Source organism: Balaenoptera ricei, chromosome 14, assembly GCF_028023285.1.
Source record: "Balaenoptera ricei isolate mBalRic1 chromosome 14, mBalRic1.hap2, whole genome shotgun sequence".
Classification (NCBI taxonomy): Eukaryota; Metazoa; Chordata; class Mammalia; order Artiodactyla; family Balaenopteridae; genus Balaenoptera; species Balaenoptera ricei.
In genome coordinates this window covers 67,367,316-67,393,415 of record NC_082652.1, presented here as the reverse complement: position 1 = coordinate 67,393,415, position 26,100 = coordinate 67,367,316, and the positions used below count along the sequence as shown (strand labels likewise).

The following is a 26,100-nucleotide window of genomic DNA, read 5'->3' as shown; positions in this document are numbered from 1 at the left end:
AACAGTAAAATAAGACTTGGGAACCTGAAGCTAAAACTAGGAAGGAAGAGAGAATAAGCTGGGGAAATGGCAGTGCTGGGTTGATGAGCAGTTGCCCTATTTCCCCCAAGGCCTTTCCTTGGACCAGCTGCCCCTCCTGAAAGGGCAGGGGCTGCAGAAGGAAGGCTCTTTGGTGGGAGCACCTCTGGCCTCTTCATCCCAGCCAGGGGGACTTCTTATTGAAAGGAAGACCAGATCCCCGAATGCCCTAGGAAAATGCAGGCAGGCAGAGGGAGGTGGGAAAACAATCCCTCACTATAGATGATTGTATTGATCAGCTAATGCCCTAAAGCAAGAGATTTACCTCAAAACTGCTTGTGGGCACAAAATAAGTGCAACTCTCTGACAGCCAAGCCTGATTAATGCACTTTTAATGACATCAATAGTAATATAATCATACAAGGGAGGAAACGAAGGACAAATGGAATGTACCCAGGAATCATTCTTTATGCCAATATATTTATGTGAAAAAATTTAACCTGCAGCAACCAGAAAACACTCCCTTTAGCTGCTACATTTTGATTTTTACACCCAAGTTATTCTGTTCTCACATCTCCTTTATCTTGGTCATTTGGTACTTCCATCACCTCGAAGGTCAAAAGCAACCAGCAAGAGTGACTGTGACACAGTGAGGCTCACAGACCTCACAGTCTGGCCACTGGACCGGTGCCCACTGCTATATACAAGGTGGCAGCGCCCACTGGTCACCCAGACAGCTTGCATGGGCCAGGTGGCCTTGCACCTGAGCACCTGGGCTCCCCGCGCCAAATCTTCCGGGCCCTTCCTCAGCCCTTGGCCTGTCTCCCCTGTTAAACTGTGTTGTTCCTGGGATAATGATCATTCCAAATTTAACAGAATTTGGAAATCAAACATAATTCTAGTTTGTTCATTCCATAGTGAAAACATTAAGTTCAAACCATCTCAGTGTGACAAGAGAAAAGCAACCTTCAGTTTTGTAGGCAAAGTCTTTGCAGTATGTCCATAACCAACGTGAAGTCAGAGATCGCGGCAATCCTTGAAAAGCAGATTCAGGAACTGTATTCTTTGGTAGATGACAGGGAGTCAATGAATAAAGCACTGAGGTTTACTTTGTCTCCTGCACTGAGCTCTGCGTAAGTTGACTCCTACCTACACTTCCCACTTGGGCCAAACTGCTCTGTTGGCCGTTATCTGAATCTACATTTTGCCATCCTAGTTGAGCATGTACTCAGGTCATTTTCTTTACTTGGAACTTCCAGTTTGTCTACCAAGAGCCAGGTCCTTTTCACAGGTCCAGTTCAAGTGCTCTCTACCCCCTTTTCTTTTAAATATCTTTAATCAGAAATGGCCTCTTCCCGATATAATTTTATTCTACTTATTGTCTGTACCAGCCACATGGCTGGCTGTATCCTCACTTCTTAGTTATTTGCGTTTATATCTCACCCATTGTCCCATCAGATAGCCAGCCTCTGGAGGCCAAGGATCATGGACCATGTATCTTGGGTTCACCCTCCTTCCATCATGCAGAATACTCACAGTAGGTACTCAATAGATACTACTTGAGTGAATGAATAAACTTTCAGTTCAGGGCTACTGGCTTCATGTAAGTGATCTGCTTCCTTAAAGCCCAGTCTTTATTTATGAAGGTAAATCTGCTTTGTTGAAAATTAGCATTTTATAAGCGTCCTTTGTTCGAATTAACAGAGAAAACAAGCATCAACTTGGGAATAAAGCATTCTATTTTCATCTTTAGTAAAAAAAAAAAAAAGGAAATGATGATTTAAAGGGATGATTTATTCAACTCACTTGGCTGGGCAGTGCTTTTGAAGATGAGGTGAAAGATGTAGTCTCCATAGGGGGCCTCTAATCTCCAGAGACTGCACTTCTCATTCTGAAGAGTGAGCTCACAAGCAAGAGACAAGGGGATCCAACAGGAGAGCCATCAGTTCAGTCTGTGTCCTACTGATGTTAGGGTAAGAGCATCATATATTTATAATAAAGAATGACAATTACTTCGAGTTACTACAATACCAACAAGGAGATATATTCCTATTATTCTTGCCAGAAAATTTATGACCAATAATTGAGAGAAGAAATGAGAATCTTCTTTTTCCAGCAAAATGATGAACTAGATATTCAGAAATCTCTTGTTATAAAGCCACTTTAAAAGCTTGGTGAATTATAGGAAACACTTTTGGTATACACAACAAATGAGTCCACAGGAAGCAGCAAAATTCTCAAGCCCTAAAAATGAAGAGGAAGCCAAAAACCAAGACTGGGCAGCTGAAATTGAAGCTGTGGCTGAGTGTTTGCCTCTTAGTTACAAAAAAAGTTTGGATTTTAAAGTCTACCTGTGGCAGAGCACAGAAGGCCTTGGGCCCATTCAAGATGGTAGGTAGAAACAAGGCCCATCACGTAAAACAAAAAACCAGATGGCACATCCTCTATGAAAGGATGGGTTAGAAAAATCTCCCCACTAGCAACGGAAAGAACCAAGGGAATTTGTCTTATACTTTGGGGTGGGAAAAAGTCTTCACTGATAATTCAGAATCCAACCTACCCTCACTGGCATGGATGGATGAAGAAACCCTATGCTAAGAAATTAGCTTACAGTTGTCCAAAGCCTGACACAGTCAGACATAAATTTTCTGTGAAAGGACACGTGTAAGACTCTCACAGATAGAGTTCCCCTCACTAAATGTAAGCTCACCATCCAAAATTCTGAAACATATAACGAACCACCAAGAATGAGAGTCTGCAGAAGAAACTAAGAACAGAAATAAACTCCACTGATACAGACGATAAAATAATTGTGTTTAAGATGTATAAAATGATAAAAGAGGGAATCAAAAATATGACAGAGACTCGCTTCTGGCCAAGATGGAGTAGCCCATCCTTCTCTAGTCCAACCACTACTACTAAAATTTACTGCATGTAATACAGCATCTAAACATAGGAAGACACTGGAAAGGAGGAGGACGAGGGGCTAGGGAGCGGGGGACATGCGGAACGACACAGCAGTGTTCTCAGGTTTCTTTTTTGCCTCCCTCAGACCTCCCACACGGGGCACTGGAGAAGCCCACTGACAAACTGCTAACAGGCACAGACAGAAGCCTCAAGAAAAGCTCATTCTCTCTAACAAAGGACTGGGAAGAGGAGGTCCACCAGGACACAAAGCCTTTTTGATAATACCTGCCCTGCTCCAGCTAAAACGTCAAAGGGAAAACTGCCCCCCACCGAGTGTCTGTGCTGGGAGTCATGGTGGAAGGAGCTTGGTCCAATGCGCTGGTGCCATATTAAAACCCTCAAGAAAAAGAAAAGTCAAATAAATTATGGCCCACTCATACGTGGGATTCTATATGGAATTAGGTAGATTTTCAAAGTTGTCCACAATGTATTAAGTGAAAGAAAAAAACAGGCCATAGAACAAAATAATACATATCCATGAATGTTCACATGTGTTTCTGTGTGTGGGGCGTGGGGTGGTGTCTGTGTGTAGTTATGGGGGACTGTGCACTTTCAAGCAACACCAAAGCATATAAAATATGATTTTTATAATGAACATGTATTATTTTTCTAAATAGCCAAAATGGTGAAAATGATTTCCCTCTTGGGGAAAAAAATTACCACAGAAGGATACAAAGGCAACAAATGATAGCAAATAACCAAACCATTTTCACCATTAGGGTATATACAAAGATGATAATACTTATGTCACAGTGGTGAAATTATGAGTAGTTTTTCCCTAATTCTCAAATTTTCTATAAAATGGTTATGTTAATTTTATACTTTTTAAAATTTGGTTTTAGAATTACAGTTCACATGTCAACCTGCACCCTGTTAAGATAAAGTAATGCCACAGTAGGCCAGGCTGAAATCAATTTATGTCTGATGAAACCAAACAAACTGAGAAGGTGTGAATGGGGCAAGGGCAAGGTTACTCCTAGTAACCTCCTGCCCAGGCAGTCCTGTGTCTGCCCCGCTGCACCTACCAAATCCTGCACCACACACTTTTTTCCTGGTTGTGTCAGAATCACCCATCAACCACATATGGAGGATCATGAACTTGATATCATTGCACAGGTTAATGAAGCTTTGTATGGAGAGAAGAAATTTCAAGCAAAGCAATTTGACCACTGGTAGGCATGGACATACTATTGCTAAAAAACAAAATTCAAATGAGTAAATTTAAAGATCTAACTGGCTTTGTTCAATGATTCAGGAAACCAGGAGCATCCCATCTAGCAAACAGAAAGGAGCTCTGAAGACACGTGCAAAATGGAAGATGTTTTATAGGCAGAAGGAGATGCAACAAGAAAGTTATGAGCAAAGAGTGGATTGTTTTGGGTAAGGTCACCTTCTTTTGGGGAACAGCAGAGTCTATCCAGTGGATTACCTCACTAGTACTAACCAGGTAATTCCAGACTGACTGGTTAAGATTACATTCCTGGGAGAGATTGAAACTGCTATTAGGTTAAGTATTGAGTCTCGGTTTGATGATGTGGGCTTAGAACAAGTGACTTCATTTGGGGCCAGTTGTCCCTGTTTTAAAATGATAAAAGATTTTAAAAGCCTAAAAGCATGATTGAATGCTATTGCAATGAAAGATGCAATTATCAGATCAGAGTGAGTTAATGCAAACCACTGTTTCCCAAAAGGTTTCCAAATAGAACATTGGTCTTATGAGACGCTCCTTAAGGAAGGGATTCTGGGGTCAAATAAATATAGAATGTACTGCTTTCTCATAGCTTTTCTTGGAGAGTCACAACACACAATAGCATCTTAAAGGCATTGAGAAGTCCTGCCGGGGTGGAAATCAGTTGAACTGTAACTCAGTATCTCTGAATTAAATTAGATCCCACTAGATCCTATTTTTTGGATAATGACCTGTGGGGAACCATTCCTGGAGAAATGTTGATCTAGAGGGTAATGACAGTCAAGGCACGAGGCCGAAAGGTAGGACCTCAGAGAGCACAGCTTCTCCCTAGAGCCCAGGAGACACATGGAGCTACTGCGGAAAAACCCAGGGTTATGTCTGCTGACCCCTTCAATCACATGTATACACGTCTATAGGAATCTCAAGCCAGACAGGAGAGAGCCCATATGGGAAGAAGTCAGTTTACATGGGTACATTCTTGCACATTCCCAGTGCCAGAATCTCTAGGATCTTATGCTTTCTTTACATATTAAGATTTTTTTTTTTTTAATCCAGAGTGTGGTCATACCAGGTGGATGATTTTTAAAAGGGATAGTGAAATGTCTAGCCCTTTTGCAAATAACAAGGAAAAGATGAGTTTCAACATGCTTCACACGTACAATTTTTATACCTTCTTTGTACGAACTATCATCAAGTTTAATAGACATCTAAAGATGTCATTTGCCTTAATAGCCCTGTTCAGTATTTTGTTTCCCTCTGGACTCCTAGGCCTGAGTTTGTGAATACTCAACAATTGAGGTGGGTCAAATTAGCCCTAACTGTGCTCGTTAAACATTTCTTCCATGGCTATTACTTTAAGTGGTAATATTAAATATGCAACATTCGTTATTCTTCTTGTTGCTAATTTACACATCAAATGACACAGATGAGCTGTTATTTCTTGCTTCCTTCTTGTCCTTTGTGATGCTACAGATCAAGGAAGGCGCTCCTCGGAGGAGAAGCACTGAATAAACCAAGATGCTGCACGCCACCTCACTGCTGAGAAGGGAGAAAATGACTAGCCCTTTGACACAGAATGGATTTGTCTAGGGAAAGTGATAAGTTAACAAGCAGCAGATGATAGCCTAGTGCCCTGGAAGATGCTGCAGATAAGAAATACCACTAACCAACCGTAAAGAATTTCTTTGGGGATTTTATGACTGGGTTTTTACATAGTTTGGTATAATTTAGTTATTTCCCCAACAAGCATAGATTGCTTGAATCAGCTAAGTTTATTCCCTCATCTAAGACCCTGAAGCCAAAATAAAGGTCTGTCCCAATATTCTTGATAAAAATATACTATTTCCTAATTTAAGGACTTGGACAATGTGTAGCAAAATACTTTAAAAAAAAATCTATGCCCTTTCATACAGCAATCCTACTTCCAGAAATCTGTACTCAAGAAATAACTAGATTTTGGTCAAAGATTTTTATTCAAGGAAGTTCATTTCAGTGTTATTTATAATAGAGAAAGTTGGGAGCATCCTTTATGTTCAACAGGAAAGGAATGATTAAATTGTGGTATATTCACATGTGGGAATTTTGGGCAGCCATTACAAAATCCAATTTTCAAGGATTATTTAATGACGTTGGAAATGTTCTTACTATAATGTTAAGTAATGAAAGCAGGACACTGGTGGGAATACAAAATGTACAACCTCTATGGAGGGAAATTTGGCAATCTCAACTATAATTTCATGCACATTAACCCTTTGACCCAGCAATTCTACTTCCAGGAACCTTCCACAAAGATACACTGGCAAACACGCAAAGTGATATATGCACACCATTACTCATTGCAACATTATTTATAAGAGCCAAAGAGTAGCAATAGCCCAAATGGCCATCAGTAGGTGATTGGGGTAGATTATCATATGAACAAGATGGAATACACGCAGCTACAAAGGGAAGGAGGGAGAACTTTCTGTACTTATTTGGAAAGATCTCCAGAACATTTTGTTATGGAAAAAATAAAAATACAGAACAATTTCTATAATACACCACCTTTTGTGTAAGTAAACCAAGTTCAGTTATTTTATGGAGTTCTTAAAAAAAACTTGAGAGTTTGTGGAGGATGTGACAGTTTGTCTCTAAATAATGTCTGTCATTCCTTCCATTAGTCCAGTGAGCCTCAGCCGGGGGTGATTTTGCCCCCCTCCCTGGGGAACATCTGGCAATGTCTGGAGACCTATTTTGGCGGTCACAACTGGGGGCGATGCTACCAGCGTCTAGCGGGGAGAGACCAAGGATGCCGCTCAGCACGGTACAGCGCGCAGGAGGCCCCACAGCAGAGAATTCTCTGGCCCCAAATGTCAAGAGTGCTGACGATGAGAAACCCAGAATTAGCTCTTCCATCTTAGTTACGCCAGGTCTGTACCATTTTCTTCATCAAAATGTTACTGTTATGATAGGTTTGGTATTATTACTGAAAATTCTGTTATAGACACAAATATAAAATATATCTACATATTAGGATAAAGTGAATAGCAATTATATTAATGTTGTGAAAAACTAAAATTTTCACAATTAGAGAAAAGACACAAATATAAAATCAAATAATTTAACTAAAAACCTTGTAATCTTAAATTTGAGTGGTAAATATTAGTATGAACTCATCCTTTGCCTCTTTTTAAAACTAGGTGTGTATTTCCTAGCTCTGCCCAATCAAAGGGCCAAGAAGCTATGATAATCCAGTAGCAAGGAACACCCATAACTGTGAGACTGTGATCTCTAAATAGTATTTCCCATTAAAGGGAACCAGGGCTCTGTGAATCAACGGCTGATTCCAGGTCTGGAGCAGAATATTCAAATTGAGCCTGGGTCATCTTGTGCAAATGACAAAGAAGCTTGGCCCTGCCACACCTAACAGAAGGGGAGGCTAAGAAATAGAATCCAAAAGTTGGGGTTCTATTATGAAAGTAGAAGGATGAAGTAAATATTGGGAGGCAGTTATCAATCTCTGCCACAGCAGCATGGGGGCTGACAATCAGTCTCCGGATCTGTGCTGTCCAGTACAGTACCTACCAACCACATGTAGCTACTGAGCACTTGAAACAAAGCTAGTCCAAACTGAAGCATGCCCTAAGTATAAAGTGTACACTGGATTTCAAAGATTTAGTATGAAAAAAAGAATGTAAAATATCACAATAATTTTTATATTGATTATATATGTAAATGATAGTATTTTAGATATACTGGGTTAAATAAAATATGTTATCAAAATTGCATTTTATCTGTTTCTTTTGATAATTTTTAATGTGGCTACTAGAAATTTTTTAAGTATGTGTGCCTCACATTATATTTCTATTAGCGCTGCTCTATAAAAACCAGTTACAGGGTCTTCTGAAAGGCTCGGGGCTTGGGAAATGGGACAGACATGGGAAGTTTAGCAAAGGCAAGAGAGAAAGAGGAACAAAAAATTCAGAGAGGGAGGGAGGGAGGGAGGGAGGGAAGACAGATTAGTGGCCACAGACCAGAAGAAAATATCTACAAATCTGATAGAAGATGAAACAAATCTTATAACTCAATAACTTAAAAACGGACAAAGGATTTGAAAAGACATTTCACCAAAGAAGATATGCAATTGGCCAATAAGTACATGAAAAGATGCTCAATATCACTAGTCATCATGGAAATGCAAATCAAAGAGAGGAGATACCACTGCTCATCCACTAGGACGACTATAATCAAAACGACAGAGAATATCAAGTGTTGATGAGGATGTGACGAAATTGGAACCTTCATCCATGGCTAGTAAGAATGTAAAATGGTGCAGCCACTTTGGAAAACAGATTGGTCATTCCTCAATTAAACATAGAGTTACCATAATAATTCCACTCATAGGTACAAAAGTAGGCAAATCTATAGAAACAGAAAATAGATTAGTGGTTGGTTAGTGCTGGGGGTAGGAGATGGGGATGACTGCTAATGGGTACAGGGTTTCTTTTCAGGGTAAAGAAAAATGTTCTAAAATTGATTGTGGTGATGGCTGTATAATCATATAAATATAAATATAGCTAAAACCATTGAATTGTACACATTAAATGGTGAATTGTATGGTATGTGAGCGATATCTCAATAAAGCTGTAAAAAAAAAAACTAATGATGTTATACCAAACAAGTCATGAGATCATAGTGAGAGAGAGAGAGGGAGGGAGGGAGACTGACTCACTGGTTACCACTGGCGGTTGCTAGGGCACAACTCATGACTCTAAAAATCAAAGAGAACGAATGCTGATTTTTCAAGTATGAACTACATTTCAGGGTAACCAAATAACCCTATTGGATGGGGGAAAGTTCTATGGTAGAGAATAATTCCAGCTATCAATCAGAAGGAATGATAGAATCACACCTCTAGTGAAATAAGTGATTCAGGCAGAGATCATCAGAGGATGCTGCAACCATTGATGGGAACTATAGAGCAGAGGAACCTGGCTGACACACCTGAACCCACTGATCAATCTTGGTACCACCACAGGCGGGACAACAGGGCACTACATACTTCTGCATGCGATGCAATGTGATGTACTCAGCATCACGTGTGAAGTATGTCGCCAAAAAATTATATTGATCCTGAATTGAATCTAATCAATCTAACTTTTAGTCTAGAGTAATTATAAGGGTAAGAAGAACTAGCTAAATATTACCGTGAGCGTACAATGAGCCACATCCAGAAAGTTTAGACTCTGCAGGACAACCTCCCTAGCAATCAAGTCAATAGCAAGTGGGGGAAAAAAAAAGAGGGAGTCTGTTCTAGATTAAAAGATACTTAAGAGAACAACCAATTACAAAATGCAAATCTTGTTTGGTTACCAGTTCAGTAAACCAATTGTAAAAAGACATTTTTGGAACAATATGGGAAATCTGAATATAAACTGGGTGTTAGAGGATACTGAGCAATTACTGTTAATTTTGTTGGGGTTGACAATGACACTGTGATAATGTAAGAAAATGTTCTTTTTTTTTTTAAAGATATATGCTGAAGTATATATATGTGAGAAATAACATGAGAATCTAGGATACAGTTTAAAATATTGTGGCAAAACAAGAGAGGAGGCAGCAATAGATTAAATCAATTGGGCAAGATGCTAGTTATGGAAACTAGGAAATGGTGGGTTCATTGTGCTCTTTTCTCTTTAGTGTTTGTCTAGAATTTTTCATCATAAAAAGTTTTATTTTAAACCCAGCGATGTTCAAGAATGGATAGGACTTACCGGTTCCCAGATATGCTGAAAGGATGCAATCTGTGATGTCTAGGAATCCGAGCTCAGAAGCACATATGCATTTGCCATTTGACATGATGAGAGGCAATTCTTTCAGAAAAACCCTTCTAGGCTTCTTTATTTTTGATTGCTTACTAGTTTTTGTTTTTCCTCTCTGAACCATTTTAGTGAGGTTTACCAAAAACTGATCACCTTAGGGAAACTGCGGCAGCACTATAACCTCCTCAGCCAAGTCCTAGGTTTCGCTGGGAGGTAAGGGCTCTCTATTCCTCCCTGGGGGCACAGCCCTTCCCAGAGCCGTGCACGAAGCTGTCCAGTTTTCACCCACCCTCCTCAGCTGACTCTCACAGTCCCCCTGGGTCATAAGTAAAGAGGTTATGATCAGCCCTGTTTCAAACAGGTGAAGGAATGGAGGTTCTTTCTCTAAAGGATTTCACAGCCACATTTAAATGATGGTTCTCTGTTTGGATTCAACTTTAACATTGTGTGTAAACACCCCTCTCTTCACAATGTAAGATGCTGATCACCTTAGCACATTAGAAAAGTCTCATAACTTTGAGAAGAGTTGAAGCTGGGTTGAAATTACGAATGTAGTTAAAATAACAGACTACACATGAACGTCATCATCCCTTGCCAGTGACTTCCTCTTCGGGAGCCTAGATGAGCAGCGTGCCCGAGCAGAAGGGCGTCTCTTTTCACCTTGGAATGTAGACACAGAAATGGATGAGGTAGGGGGAAGGGGAAGAGTGTCACGAGTCCCAGCTCTGCTGCAAACAGGATGTTGACTTTGGGTGGACTGACCTCCCTTGACCTTGGTACCCCCTCTGCGAATGGCAAGAGCAGCATTTCCTTATCTGTCTCCTGTCTCATCTGCAGCTCAAAAGAAACAAGGTATGTGAAAATATTCTTGGAACTATAAAGGGATTATAATTATTTTTTAAAATATTCTCTCCAAGTAGATATTATTTTTCTCTAGCCAACATCTCTTATTTCCCAATTCTGCTTCTAGAATTGGTCATAAACCACTCTGGGATACAGTCTGAAAAACAGACTCCGAGAGTAGATTATATTTTCAATTAGATATTATTTAGCTTCCTATTTACTGCGCAACATTAAGGTAAAGATTCTCCTCCTAACTTAAAGGTTAATTTTAACACTGTTAAAATCCAAACATATTATTTCTGGAATATTCTTTGAGTCCTGCAGATTTTAGCATTTTACAGTTCTCTGCCAAACCCCTGCTTAAACACAGTTAATAATTTGGCTTTAAACTCAGAATGTCCATTTTAAGTATTGTCAGTGGTAGCCCTGACCTATGTTCCTTCTGTTCAGGCAGATTCTTTCACGGTACAAGTAGCAAGGATTGAGGACTTGACCAGGAAAGCCTTCAGCTTAATCTTCCGGGGCTGGAACCAAACAAGAGGACTTTTCCTGAAGTGCTCAGTATAATATCTTCATCTGTACTCAGTGGCTCATGAAAATGTATTCAGAATGTACTCTCTAGATCTCTTACCACGGCAGGTTGGAGGCTGCTAAGACAAACACGAGATCCTCGGAGCGAGCCAGCCCATCCATCTGCACCAGTAACTCTGTCTTCATCCGCAGGCTTCCTTCGTGCTCTCCCCTAGAGAAAGACGAGGAGGTGAGATGCTCCCAAGAGGCAGAGTCTTTGCTTCCATGACCAGAGTGACACTCATAGCAAGGACTCAGTGACGGCAGACCGGGTTCCCTTCTGACAACTAACCCCTTCCCTGCCGCATTCTCAGAAGCTACTCATCCCAGGGTTGGAGAAAACAAGCAATTGGTACTACTTTCAAACAGTAACAGAGAGGAAGTAAATGAATATAATGATGACATTGAAAAGAAAACCAAAGGTTGGTAATGAACCAGAAAATAACCAAGGGGGAGACAGTGGCACTAGTAGATTAAAAAAGGCAGCCTGGTTGTGTCGACCTGCCGTATCATTTACCCTTTTAAAAAATGGCTTCATTGAGAATAATCCTTTTCATTTATATAGCAGGCATGAAAGTATTTTACACACACTTTCTTTTAGTATAATGTATGGATATAAACTGTCCAAGAAGAGATGAACTACAACACAATGTTTCATTCTCTTCTAATAAGAGACAAGATAATGACATGGAAACTAGGCTTTCCTTGCACGGCAGATTAGAGGCAGTTTTCTGTGCAAATTCATCCTCTGATTTTCCCACCACCCCCACTGCTGAGACCCTCTCGCCAAGAAAGAGCTCTCACTACACCATAGGATGTGCACAATCGAAATTGGCTCAAAGTCCTGACCAGCTCCGGCAGGCTCTCATGTGGATCAAGATAAAAGGACAAAAAAGTGCCTTTCTAGCACAACAGGACCTTCAGCTTCTCATCTCTGCCTGTATATGGTGGCAGCCCAAATTAGGCTTATGGGTTTTTTAGCAACTGTGCCCCTTTCTATCTAAGAGGAAATATAAATATAAATATCGTTATATATTTATCTAGCATTTACACATAATTACTATTCTTTTAACGTAATATGACCCCCAAAGTCTTCAGAGCACCTGCCCTTATTCCCTTATCCTTTGAAGACTCTCGTTTTAGTGTTTCACTACCAGACAAGGAAACTGACACGCTCAAGGCTGGTAGATGAAGAGTTTCCAAAGTAGCTCAATCAAAGCTGTGGAGGGCCCTGGGGATGGAGATGGGCAGAGTGCACGTAAGGGCGAGTGTCACTGCAGTGAGGCAGGCCAGGAGCACAGGGCTTTGCAGAGGAAGTGACCACTAGGGCGGCCTGGTGGGTTCCCAGCCAGGCCCCCGTGCAGTTGCCTGTTCCCGCCAGGCCCCCTTTGGAGAGGTAGAGCACCCAGCCTGGGGCTGACTAGCACCCATGAAGCCATAGAAACAGTTGCATTTCAATCAACGACATGAATCCCATGCATCTTGGGTGCACCTTGATGGTTGTTTTTCTCTGCTGGGAAAATGGTTTTTAATAAGTAAAATTTCATAAATTATATTCTAGTTATACTTCCAACAAGATAATTGTTTACTTTTTATTAATATTAGTTCTGCCTTGATGATAGACCATTAGAGGCCATCAATAAATGCAGTTGTGTTGAGTTTTCCCTGAGAGCTGTTTTTTCAAGCCAGGGATACCAAGTTTAGTAAAAAGTTTCAAAGAAAAACACCTCTGATGAAGACAGAAAGGTGTTCTTAAAACACACACACACACACACACACACACACACACACACACACAACCTCATTACAGTCTGAGATGTGTTCTGCCTGCTGGGGACATTAGTGGACACTTAATCTTTAGAGGTGACATATGTGACATATTTTAAATCGGTCTGGCTGAGCCACAGTCTGGTGTCACAGAGAAGTGGCGGCTTCCCTGGCCTCACACGCCTTGTCCAGGGCTGCCTCTCAGGGCTTAGCCCTTGGCAGCCCCGTTCCCCCCAGGCAGCCCCTCTGGCTCCAGGGGAGGTGTTCACAGGTGGCTATTTTGAGCCAGCAGGATGGTTATGGCAGCCTGGGATCAGGGGCTGGGTGATCTTCAGGCCTGAAATCCACTCTGCGGGGAAGGGGGAAGGGAGGATGACATTTCCTCCGGTTATAAAAACTACTTAAATCAGCTATTGAGTTAACGGGATCTAATTTAAAGACCTTTCCGTGTGTCTGCAGAAAATCTGTGGGCTTATTAATAGGCTCATTCTGCTGGTAAATGTCGATGGGCTTCCGACCATCAAACACACTTACGAGAGGGGAGAAGTGATGACCAAAAAAACCCTGTCTGTTACCCAGGAGCCGTGCCTCTCTGACTCATCACTGACTCCAGCTCGTCCAGGAAGATGGTGGAAGGGGCGTGATAGCGGGCAAGTTCAAATAACACCTGGGTGGGAGAAAAGCAACCACGTGTTCAAATTCATATACTTAAAGTTCTCAGATGCTCCCAGAGATTAAAAGCTTAGGATAGCTGTAATATTAAGCATTTATGCTTCACTTTGTTATTTCACAATAACTTGATAATCGTTACAGTTACTTCTCCCTAGCACTACCCCATGGTCCAATTATTTCCATTTATCACTTGGTAAAATTAGAGCCAGAGAGAATAAGTGGTTAGCTCAAGGTTATTAATCATAGGATTTCCCTGGTGGCGCAGTGCTTAAGAATCCACCTGCCAATGCAGGGGGACACGGGTTCGATCCCTGGTCCGGGAAGATCCCACATGCCGTGGAGCAACTAAGCCCGTGCGCCACAACTACTGAGCCTGCACTCTAGAGCCCGCGAGCCACAACTACTGAAGCCTGCGCGCCTAGAGCCCGTGCTCCGCCACAAGCGAAGCTACCGCAATGAGAAGCCCACACACTGCAATGAAGAGTAGCCTCCGCTCGCCACAGCTAGAGAAAGCCCACGCACAGCAACGAAGACCCAACGCAGCCAAAAATAAATAAATAAAAATAAATAAATTTATTTTTTAAAAGTTACTAATCATAAATGGGAGAGCTTAGGATAAAACTCAGTTCCTGAGCTTTGTTAGTTAGTTTGTTAGCTAATTTGTTAGTTAACCCTTGAGACCCCCTGCCAATAACATGTTCCACATGGACACAAAAGCCTTGGAATACATAAAATCAGTTAATAGTTTTTTTCCCTTACCACTTAGAGACAATAAGAAGGTTATTCTCAGAAGGAAGAATTGCAGAGAAAGGACAGAGTTCCAGTCATGGGCAACAAGGCTGAAGAATTTTGCCCTTTCTGCTCCCCAAATTACTCCACGGGGTCCCCAACACTGCTGTTTGGTAGGCTCAGGTACTTGAAGGCAATTCCCAATTGAATAAAATGTTCCATTCTAGAATAAAATATTATAGACTGAATAAGAACAGGAAAGCAACCAGCAAAAGAACAGCCATAAAAACAAAATCGAGAGCTCTAAAGGGAGATGTGGTGGTGATGAAAAGAGTATAAAAAACTCTACCTTTTTTTAAAAAACCCTGAAACGAATCTCTTGAGCACCATATACAATTCTTCCCTGGTTGATCAGAGAAAGCATTAGAGATTTAGAAAAGAATAGATGTTCTTTAATAGGCATAGGAGATTTATTCTCTGTGTCACTTAGCACTAGCAAAGCATCACAGAATAAATAAGAGGGGAAGGGCTTAGAAAAGGCCAGATTGTTGTTTTCATAGCAGTAGCAGGTCGTCCCTTACAGACCTCCCTGTCACTGAATGGGAAACTCCTCACCTTCACCGCTCCTTGTGTGTGTGTGGTCCCTCCATGCTCAGGCGGAAGTGTTTTCCTTTCACAGAATCCTATTTCATTCAGCCAAGACAACTGGCTCAGCCCAGTGAGCTTAAGAGAACAGTGTCAACGCGGGGACACTCATCACAAATGTTTTTTGGACACAACAGAGACCAACTCATTAGCAGCAGGTAATTTGTCTTCTTGTCACAAAAAGAAAAGCTCAAATATACCTGGTATTAAGGATGATTACAACAGCAGCAATCTACCCAATGAAAAATGGCATATTAGAACACTTTTATATGCTTTTAAGGAGCTCCCCAAAGTGCAGAGAGACCAACAGCCTCGATAAGACCAAACATCCTGCTGGAAGGAGAACCACGTCTGGAGCCTATGTCTCCACATGGACCACGCCACTGCCCTTCCACTGCCAGAGAATATATAGAATCCTGGGTAAGTGCTTGGGAAGCATTAGTCTAAAATTTTCAAAAGTTCTTGGAGGAAGTTAAATCACACAACTGGGGGAGGGTGGAATGTTGAAAGATGTAAGCAACAACAGGTGTGTGCATTTGCTAAAGAGACCACTCAGCTACTCAATAGCATCCACTCCTAAGAGACATGAACATTAGGAGGGGAGGGAGAAACGTAACCGAAGGGTTCCCTATAAATAACTTTTTAATTGGAATAGAAAGAGAAGCAAATGGTAGGAAAGTGTCTCTGATTTAGGGCAAGGCCTTGAAGGGCTTTCTTTATCTGAAAGCTTCACGGTAAGAATCTTGACAGCATGACCAAGGTTTTCCAGGTGAGGCTCTTTCCAGGAGCTCAGAAAATAGAGTAATTTCTGAAAGGACAGAAGATAAGATCCTTCCAGATTAGCATTAGCAGAGTTATCTGTTTTCCTTTTTTTTAAAATTAATTAATTACTTTATTTATTTATTTTATTTTTGGCTGTGTCGGGTCTTCGTTGCTGCGCGCGGGCTTTCTCTGGTTGACGGCAAGCGGGGGCTACTCTTCATTGTGGTGCGCGGGCTTCTCCCTGCAGTGGCTTCTCTTGTTGCGGAGCACGGGCTCTAGACTCACGGGCTTCAGTAGTTGCAGCACGCAGGCTCAGTAGTTGTGGCTCATGAGCTCTAGAGCGCAGGCTCAGTAGTTGTGGTGCACGGGCTTAGTGGCTCCGCGGCATGTGGGATCTTCCCGGGCCAGGGATTGAACCTGTGTCCCCTGCATTGGCAGGTGGATTCTTAACTACTGCACCACCAGGGAAGTCCCTGAAAGGCTACTTTTTAAATGTATGGTAAAGGAAGGGGAAAAAATTGGGGGCGGAATCATTTCCTAACTCTTAGAAGTCTAACAAAACAATACTGAAGCAGAGGAAAACTTGAGTTAAATAAAATGTTCACACAGAATGGAGCATTCTAGTTAAATGACTTTTCTGGCTATTCAACATTAAACAAGAAAGTCCATTTAGTTTAAATCTTTGTTAAGAATATTCATTAAACATCTGAATTTCTTCTTTGCCTGGGTGAGTCTTGCCCAGGGAAACGGATGGAATCTTTCTCCGAGCACCTTGCAGTGTTTTGTGCTCATAGTTCAAAACACCACTTTTCATAACAGGAGATTAATCTAAACTGATTCTGGGGGCACCTTGTAAGTTTTGTGTTCCTCATCACGCAGAAATGGAATGTTAAAGAAAAAACTCTTCAGGCTGATAAGAATTCTAGTTTGTTGGATTTAAGCTAATTGAAATCTAGCTAACTAGAATCACATGGAACCCATAAATTTAGGAGCAGCTAAATTTAAACCCTGTCTGGCACTGAGCTAGACTCAAGATGAAGAACAACGAAATAGAAGATGTCAACATAGATTTCCATGAATTACTATCTGGTAGGGGTGATAAGAATTTATAAAAGCTTACACATTTGAAGTAACTTGAGAACAATCACAAAGTAATAAGTAATAGGTTATTTTAGGTAAATCAATCCTTTAAAAATATTTTATTATCACTTCCAAATAAGCCACAATATTTTGAAAATAAGTCTATCCAAAGTAATGTAATTTAAGCATAATATTTGAGTAATTTCTTTTTAGAAAATGTATCATATTTATATCCACTTTGTTTTGATTACTTATCAGTCACCCTACAGAGTGCAATAGTTCAACAGGATTTCTGAGCAGGACCCACCTTACATTGAGGCATAAATCAAAAAACAAGTGTTCTCATAAGGTGACTGGAAGATACAGTAAAAGTTTATAATATAAAATATACCATATACTATGAATGAGATATTGTAAAGATGGAAACAATCTCTTAAGGGAAGGAAAAAATCCCTACAGGCTATGGGCTCTGCAAAGGAAAGTTGCTCATAGCACCTGAAAGAATAATTAAGTTTTAAGTTTCTTGAGTCTTCCTTAGAGTATCTAGTATAGGGACTAGCATACCATAGTAGCCTCTCAATAAATGTTAACTAAATATACTGCACATGCTTAATAATAAATGCTTCTTGAATGACGAAAAAATAGGCCACTTCAGAGACAATTTTTTCCAGCTTCTATTCCCAAGTTGCATGAATCGAAAAAGGGCTGTTGGTCAAATTCCCAAAGGAAGGGAGATCATGTTTGCTGATAGGGACATGACTGATAGCCACATATAGTAGTCAATCTACCTCCCAGGTTTTTGGTAATTAAGATCCAGGATAAATTTGAACTACAAATCACTTAAAACAAATAAGATATAACCTCATTTTGTACCACGGTATTTTGCCGGAACTTATTCTAAAAAAACAAAATCAAGAATCCCTACCCGAACAAGTTTTTCTGAATCCCCTCTCCATTTGCTTACGATGGTAGAGGCAGAAATATTAAAGAAGGTTGTCTTGCATTCTGTAGCCACAGCTTTGGCCAGCAAAGTCTTTCCTGTACCTAGAATCACATGTGGGTAAAATATGAGCGGCCCTCGAACTCCATTCCTCTGCCTGCAGACAGAAGGCAGTCACACAAGCAAAAACGGTGGTTACTCAGCAGGCACTGCCCCAGCCCTGAAGTAAGGACAGATGGGGCAACTCATCCTCTGCACACATGCTTCATACCAAGACCAAAACAGAAAGCCCTTTACCTGGAGGTCCGTAGAGCAGCAGTCCTTTCCAGGGGGAAAGAATTCCTGTAAACAGCTGTGGGTACTATGGGAACAAGGAACAAGGATGAGATTTAGTACCTGTACATCAGCCTGCGCGCCCTGAGCTCAGGCAAGCTAGGGGAGCTAGGGTGAAACACACGCAACTCTGCGTCAGGCCCTCCTTTTTTGAAGGCTGGCTTTCTCCTTCCCCACCCCCCCCCCATATATATATATATATATATATATCTTACTTATCCCAATTTTACTTTCACACTTGATAGGATGCATGACTTAATTTTTGTCACTTTTTAAAAGAGCAGTTATTTTAAGGAGAAGAAAGGCATATGTAGGTACTTTCCTCTCTGTTTCAATAGTCATTTCTCACATGCATAACATCATTTCCCCCAGAGTTCGATATATATGCAGAGCATCTGGCAATCTTTTGAATGTTGTGAAGCAGGTATGCTCTTTAAGATACACACTAGAACCAACATACAAAAGCGTATGTGAATAAAGCTCAAAGCTACGGTGAAGCCTGATTTGGAAGTTGAGAACATTCAGTGCAGAATACATTATGAGACACTGACTCCAAACAGGACATGCGTGGACTTTCAGTGAGTCTCTCCCATTAGTTCAAACTCAAGCCATCTGGAGTTGGTAGAGAATCAAGGAGAAGGAAAAATAATAGTAAAATTATAACTAGCTTTTAGTTTCTTGCTGATGCTAATGTCAAAATGTTGACATCATGTGGAACTTCTAATACCATAGAGATAACACAACCAGAGAGTCTCAATGGGAAGTTCTATTCTTTTGTAGAAAAGAAGTCTTGTACAATAGAGCCCCTCAGAGGAAATAGGGAATAAATACATTTCTACTAATTCTGAACACCAGTATATTTCTTACCCCCATGTCTGAACACAGGAAGGAAGAAAGGGAAGACAGTCCAAATTTACTGATTTTGTCCCATTCGAATAGAAGCATCCAAAAATCAGGGGCTGCAAGGGCCCAGTGGTAAGAATAAATAGGTTATTCAATAAAGTAAATCTGTAATCCTAACTGCAGGAGATTACAAAAAATGGCCACAAATTATTTGCAGCTCCTTCCACCAAGAGGCAGAGGATATTTCTCTATCACTTGAATCTGGATTTGGCCTTGTGAATTTGGCCAGTGGGACATTAGCAAATAGAAGAAGAGACTTGAAAATAGAGACGAGCAAATATACGGAATATAAGAAGAGACACGGGAAAGGCTCACGGATTGGGCCCTGCCCTTTCTTGCTTCTGTCTGGGAACTCTCTGCACCATGTGAGCAAGACTTGGGCTCTCCTGCCAGAGGACGAGAGGCAGAGAGAGGCCTCAGCTGCCCTGGTGATCCCAGCTTTCACAGCTTTTCCATATTTTCCAGCCACCCTGGCTGATGCCCCAGACGAGTGAGTGAGCCCAACCAACATCACGTGGAAAAGAGCCAAGCCAGCCCAGCTAAGCCCAGCCCAAAGAGCCCACCCACAGAACTGCAAACAAATAAATGACTGTCATTCTAAGGCACTAAGTGTTGGGGTGGCCTGTTATACAGCAAAAGCCATGTGGTACACTGACCTTCTCATCACCACTGTTGTAAACCAAACATGAAGAGTCTTGTTTTTCTATTTTCCTTCCTATTTAGTGAGCCACTCTGCACAAAAATCTGTCAGGAATAAGCTGAGCACAGCCCTATGGCTCTATGGCCAGTGCCCTGGAAGGGGCTGTCTAGTCTTTACAACCAGCTGAAAGCAAAGCCCCCGATGATGGGGGTGTTGGGGGCAGGGGGAAGATCTATGCAAACAAAGTCAGATGCTCTCTCTTATGGCAGGTATTTCTACTATAATAAGTATATTTTTAGGGAGGCAGGCTGATTTGAACCTATAGTAACTGACAAATCATATATACTATAGAGTTTTAGATCTTAAATTACCTCTTAGAGCAGACACCTGCCTTCAATCAGTATGTAACATGATTTCAAATTGCCTAGAATGGACTGAGCCTTGGTGCTCCAGTGTTGACAAAATATTGTGACGCAGGCAAAAAGTTAACTTGTGGACAGAAAATCACCCTGTCGTACTCTTCCTGATGGGTATATGACATATAGCTTGTCCAATGGATAATGAACAGAAATATCTCCCAAGAGGCTTCCTTCCCATCCTTACCCTTGTAGGATACACAACAGCTTCTTTGACTAACTGCTTGGCTTCATCGAGTCCAATAATGTCATTCCACTTTATGTTTGGATTATGGAGATAAATGTCCTGCAATGCACATTTGATCATTTTGTTAAAACTAATGTTCTCCTCCACAGCTGTAATAAACATTGGAGCAGCAGAATACCTGACTTACAATAGGACATAAAGGGCTTGTGATAAACACTTCTCCTATTAGATACATGTGTATATACACATTGTAATTTGAGGCTAGTTCACCAAAGGGATGTCATGAAAATATTCAGTGATTTTCTCTGAAGAAGACATTGCTGATATAATATGGTACTTTTAGGGTAAAAAAAAAAAAAATCTTCTAATGAGGGACTATACCTGTCTTCGGTCAATAGCAAACCATGCTGATTTACAACCGTAATCAAAGAAGCTACAGAATATGCCCCTACAAATTACATTAGCTTTTACTCCGAAACATAGTTCCTAGCCGTTGCCTGGCCTCTCTCTTGCTCCTTGATCTCGAAAACACTTTCTTAATTTGCTGCCTAAAAGAGATAACGCTGCTCTGAAACCAATTTCTCTTTTTCCCTAGTGATCGCTCCCTACTTCCATCAGGAGCAATTGCTTCTACAAAATCCAAGGAAGCCAACAACCAAGCGAAAGTTTTCCCCTAGCATAGCAGAGCTCTGTAGCAACCACTGTGGGTAATCAATTAAGGTAGCTTTTACTGATACTAATTTACAGTTTCCAAACTTCAATTTCACTAGATGCTCAGAACAGTCACTGGGGGGCCTTTCTCAGTCGGAGCTGTTTTGGGCAAACTGAATGTCTAGAGTGTTACAGCCAAAAACAAAACAAAACAAAACAAAAAAACCCACCTCTTTTCCAAAGTCATTCTGAGTGACTACAGAACAATCTGGAAACTACTTTTATATTTATTTAATTTTTAAATAAGTAATACATGCACATGGTTCAAAAATATACAAACATATTTTTAAAATGCTGGTAAGATGTTATACCCCCCTTCTGTCCCCCATCCTCCCAGTTCCCTCCACCAGCAGTGACAAATTTTATTAGAGAAACTATTTATGCAGGTGATTTTCATGGTGTATAATATGTATGATCCATTCCTGGGTGAGATGACAAAGGTCTCAGTCTTCCAAAATCTCGGGAGAACCACCCTGTCTTTAAAGGACCACCCACTCATTCTTATCACTACACTTTCTTAGGAAAAGCTTGGCACACAGTGGGGATTCAACTACCTTGGAGTTCACGGCATCCATAGGTAATAGCAGTATTTCTTGCCTTCTTCTAGAGTTGACATTGAATTCCACGTGGTACTGTTTAAGTTCCCAGTAGGAAGTCCCTCCTTATATCAATCAAAAGTTCTCAAGACTCAGCAGGACTGCCTCAGGAGGTGGTGAGCTCCCATCCCTGTCAGCATTCAAGCAGGGTCTGTATGACTGCCTCCCACTGTACTGTGGCAAGGGTTCCAAATGGAATCCTTTCAGGCCACTTCTACTCTACAACTTTATTATCACTAGTCCTGGTATCCTTTTGCAAAAACACTACCAAGACTATTGATTTGGGGGTATAAAAATATTTTTCTCTGCACTCTTACGCATCCTAATTACCACAGCCTGGATCAATCCCTCATCCTCTCACTGGCAATAACTTCAGAGCTGGTCTTCCTATCTCCATGTCTTTGATAGCCTTCCACACTGTCATCAGAACAAGCTGTCTAAAAGTACATTTGATTGCCCCATTCTCCTGATGGATGACTTTCGAAGATTCCCAGTCTCCTACAGACTGACTCCAGCCCTGGGTCCTGTTCGCAGCACCCTTACACGCAGGAACCCTGGCCTCTCTCTCCAGCCCATCTCCCACCATTCCTTGCGTGCCAGTCGGCTCCTGAGAAGCACTGCACAAGCGCTACAATTTCACAGGTCTGTACCTTTGCCCAGAACACCTCCCCCCCACGCTCGTCTACTCTTTTTTCATGTGGCTATTTCCTGCGTATCTTCTTCCCTAACACTTTCCCCACTCCTTGGCGCAACAATACCCATCCGTTATGCTCTCAAAGTGCACCTTGCCCGTGGGACGAGAAACCCTTATGGGCAAGGACTGTATTGAGTCGTTCACCTTTGTGTTTCCAGCCACCAGCACATGCCTGACACATCAGAGGCGTGCAGGGGACAAATGCTGGGCTGAAAGGAGACCTGGGGGACCTTAATGACCTCAGAGCAGCTGTAAAGTTCTTGCATCATTTTAAACATCTCTCTGAGCCTGTCTAGGTTTCAGTCTTTCATTAAATACGAGATCACTGGAAATTAGAAAAACCTCCTACAACTCAGGAATCTATTCTATTCCCAAGGAACTTGACCAAAGTCACACAGCTAGAAGGAGGAGGATCTAGGAATCAAATCCAGGTCAACCTATTCCACAGCCTGTGTCGTTAACCATTAGACTTCACTGTCTTTAGGTCCTGTGGGCCAAGCTTGAAAAATCAGTAGTTTGGATGGTAAGATCTTTCCTACTAATCTGTTTCTTCATGAAAATTTCCAATTATGAAATCAGACTCCCAACATCTCTATTTCTAGGCTTCGGCTGTTTAAACAAGACGCAGATGTGCTCTTTCCTTCTCTGAGAGGCTTTCTTTCCTTAAGTCTTGGCTCGGCTCTAAACCCTTTCACCTGTCCCTTGCACTCTAAGTCTTTTTCTCTTTGGGTTTTCTTGGCCTCTATAGTGAGATGGTGGGCTTTTTATATTGTAATTTTACGATTCTATAATTTATTCATCATGCATTATTGTGCCTCTAAACAATATGAGTGCCTTTGCAAGTGGGGGCACTTTATAAATAAATGATTATATTTATTGTTATTAATAAAAGCAGCAGCCCACAATGCTCCAGGAGCCCCAATCCGCCTCCGTAAATTTGTGAATTGAATATCAGATCTTACCCGGCTCACCACGGCTGCCAATTCTCGCATCTCACTGTTCATGCCAATAAATGCACTCAGAGGTTTCAACAATCGTTCCTGACGATGGGAATAGAAAGCCTAACGTTACAATATTACTTCATCACTTGGGAAGAAAAACAGGGCACGGATCTCCAGGACACAAATGGTGGCAGGTTGCTATGAACTTTGACTTGATCTCAAGGTTTCTCTGGACTCAAAATTATATTCCCAAAGTTCATCTGGATTTTGGCAGTTTGCAAGATGAATGTCCCATCTTAGCCACTTACTGAAGGGTCTGGGTTACAGTCGAAGCTGTTCAAGCCAAGTTCGCTGGTTGCTCCTTTTATGGCATCTGTGAGCAGCCCTCGGAAGTCAATGATTTGGCCCTGAAAGGGAGTAACAGTTATTGAAACAGCTATTAAAACATGAGGGGAGACTAACCTTAATAGCTCAGTTTCATTAAATTAAGACACACTTATGTACCTTGTTATGTAGCACAAACTTAAAGTAAAGCCTCAAAAAGAAACTGCACTAATAATGAACAAGATGATTTCCTCAAGTTGGGGCACTCTAGGAAAAAGAAACAAGTTATAAAGAAATTCTTCAGAATGGAGTTGGTTTGGATAAAATTCGCAAGCATCTGTCAGTTCCTGACACACCATCTGCTTCCTACATGTCTACTTCCCCTGTATTGTCTCGTCCTTTTTAAACATTCCACACGCAGGAAGACCTCATTGGCACAAGAATATTGATAGCTCCTACTTATGGACTACACTGTACATTTACCACTCAGGAGACTGCCTGGCACAAAACAGGTGTGCAAGGTACTTGTGAGGATTATTTCCAATCCTTCTAACACTTCTGCTAGTCGGGAGTGGCATCCTAGTTTTACAGATGTGGAGGTAAGGCCAGAGAAATTAAATTATCTGCCCAGGGCCACACAGCTAACAAGTGACTTAAGACCAGGATTCAAACCCAGATATCTGTCTCCCCTACCCATACTCCTTCTGATGCCACCTGTCTCCCCTAGAGGCAGAATGAAAAAGCAAGGATGCCTGTAAAAAATACAAGACAATAACAGTAGCCAACATTTACTGAGTGTTTATTATGTGCTGGGTGTAAGACTAAGGCACTCCATTCATTATGACCTTAGAAGTGGACACTATGATTATTTCCATTTCTCAGATGAGAGAAATGAGGCTTGGAGAGATTAAACAACTTGCCCAAGATTCACAGCCAGGAAGGTCTGACCTGGGGTTTGAACCTAGGCAGGCTGACTCCAAAGCTAGTGCCTTTGGAAACAGCACATCTACAAAATTTGCACAGGGGCCTGGGAATCATGAAGCTAGGGGCTCTGAGATGGTGATGAAAGACCCATGTTGGAGATAGGCCCCTGACCATATGCCCTCATTCAGCTTATGAAATGCTAGGGAGAAAACCGTTCACAGTTTACCCTGAGGACATTTCTGCTGCAAAGAGAAGTTATAGCCAGATTCTTTCAAAGGTTAAGTGCTGGGTTAAATAGCCCCTTCCTTGACCTGATCAGAAACATCCATTCATATTAACATGAGATGTTCATGAGAGCAGCATTGCTGGGCACACAAGTGACCAAAAACGTGACCTAGGTAGTGACGGTGAGCAGGGAAGTACTTCTCCATGGGCAGCAGGGATTCGAATGTGTCACCTCCAGGAATCACCCATATAATCGAGGCCCTAAAAGGAGCCAGTTCTGGCCCATGAAGCAGCTCCCCTTGATTTCAGGGAGATGCTCCCAGTTCCCCTCCAAACACGCACACCCAGAGTTTAGTTTGCCTGAGAAGAGCTGGCCAGAGGTAAGTCAGCAGTCCTGTACGATCGAAGAAAGAAAGATGACTCAATGATATTCAACCCCGAAAAGTTATAATCAAGAGAAACACGTTGGTGTCGATACTGCTTTTTATTTCCGAGGGACCCATTTTTACCTACCTTTGGCCTACAACTACCCAATATGGGTCTTCTCTGTTTGAGAGACTGTTATTTACGAATCAGGACATGAGGTTCATTTGGAAAGGGGTAAATATCTATTGAGGACAAGATCAACCTTATATCAACTGAGGTTTCATGGTTCACATGAAATTACATTCAAGCCTGGAACCATATCTCCAAGGAGAAAGGAACACTGCTAGTCAACTCCTACTGACAGGGCAGAAAAGAATGAGTGCAAGGCCACAACTCCTCAGGTAATGCAGAGCACTTTGTTACTGTCATCACAGAATTTTTAAGCTGAAAGGAACCTTAGAAGCCATCTCTTCCAAACCCAGCAATTTACAAATGGGAAACTGAGCCCCCTGGAGACGGGGCCGTTCGTTCAAGTCCATCCACCCAGGAGGGAGATCCAGACCAGCACCTCAGGGTCTCATCCTCAGCCAGTCCCCTCCCAATTCACCCCACAGCCAACCTTTGATCATCACATATTACCTTTCCTCTTTGACAAATGTAACACTTAAAATTTTTCATTTTCAAAAAGAAAAGGGAATTCCCTCATTTAGTGTTCAGTTCATGAGTCCCACTTACTTTTTGTGGGTGGACGTTTTCTTCTCCACTGCCTTTGTTGATTCCAGATATACTTAAGCCAAAGTCAGCACTCTCCTTGTGAGTGTGATTGACAAGCTCCTGGAGAAAGAGGAAGACAGTGA

The 26,100-nt window shown here is 41.5% G+C and overlaps 1 protein-coding gene across 3 annotated transcripts in view; it reads right to left on the bottom strand.

Moving 5' to 3' along the window:
- KATNAL2 (katanin catalytic subunit A1 like 2) overlaps positions 1–26,100 on the bottom strand; it is a 97,724-nt gene that overhangs the window by 5,642 nt on the left and 65,982 nt on the right. For all 3 annotated transcript variants that reach the window (XM_059894475.1, XM_059894476.1, XM_059894477.1), the window contains 8 exons: positions 25,979–26,077; positions 23,713–23,811; positions 23,426–23,503; positions 20,463–20,561; positions 18,281–18,344; positions 17,969–18,087; positions 13,731–13,822; positions 11,450–11,560 (listed from right to left, as the gene is read on the bottom strand). In XM_059894475.1, coding sequence (XP_059750458.1) covers positions 11,450–11,560; positions 13,731–13,822; positions 17,969–18,087; positions 18,281–18,344; positions 20,463–20,561; positions 23,426–23,503; positions 23,713–23,811; positions 25,979–26,077 — 761 coding nt within the window. The remainder of the gene's footprint in view (positions 1–11,449; positions 11,561–13,730; positions 13,823–17,968; positions 18,088–18,280; positions 18,345–20,462; positions 20,562–23,425; positions 23,504–23,712; positions 23,812–25,978; positions 26,078–26,100) is intronic.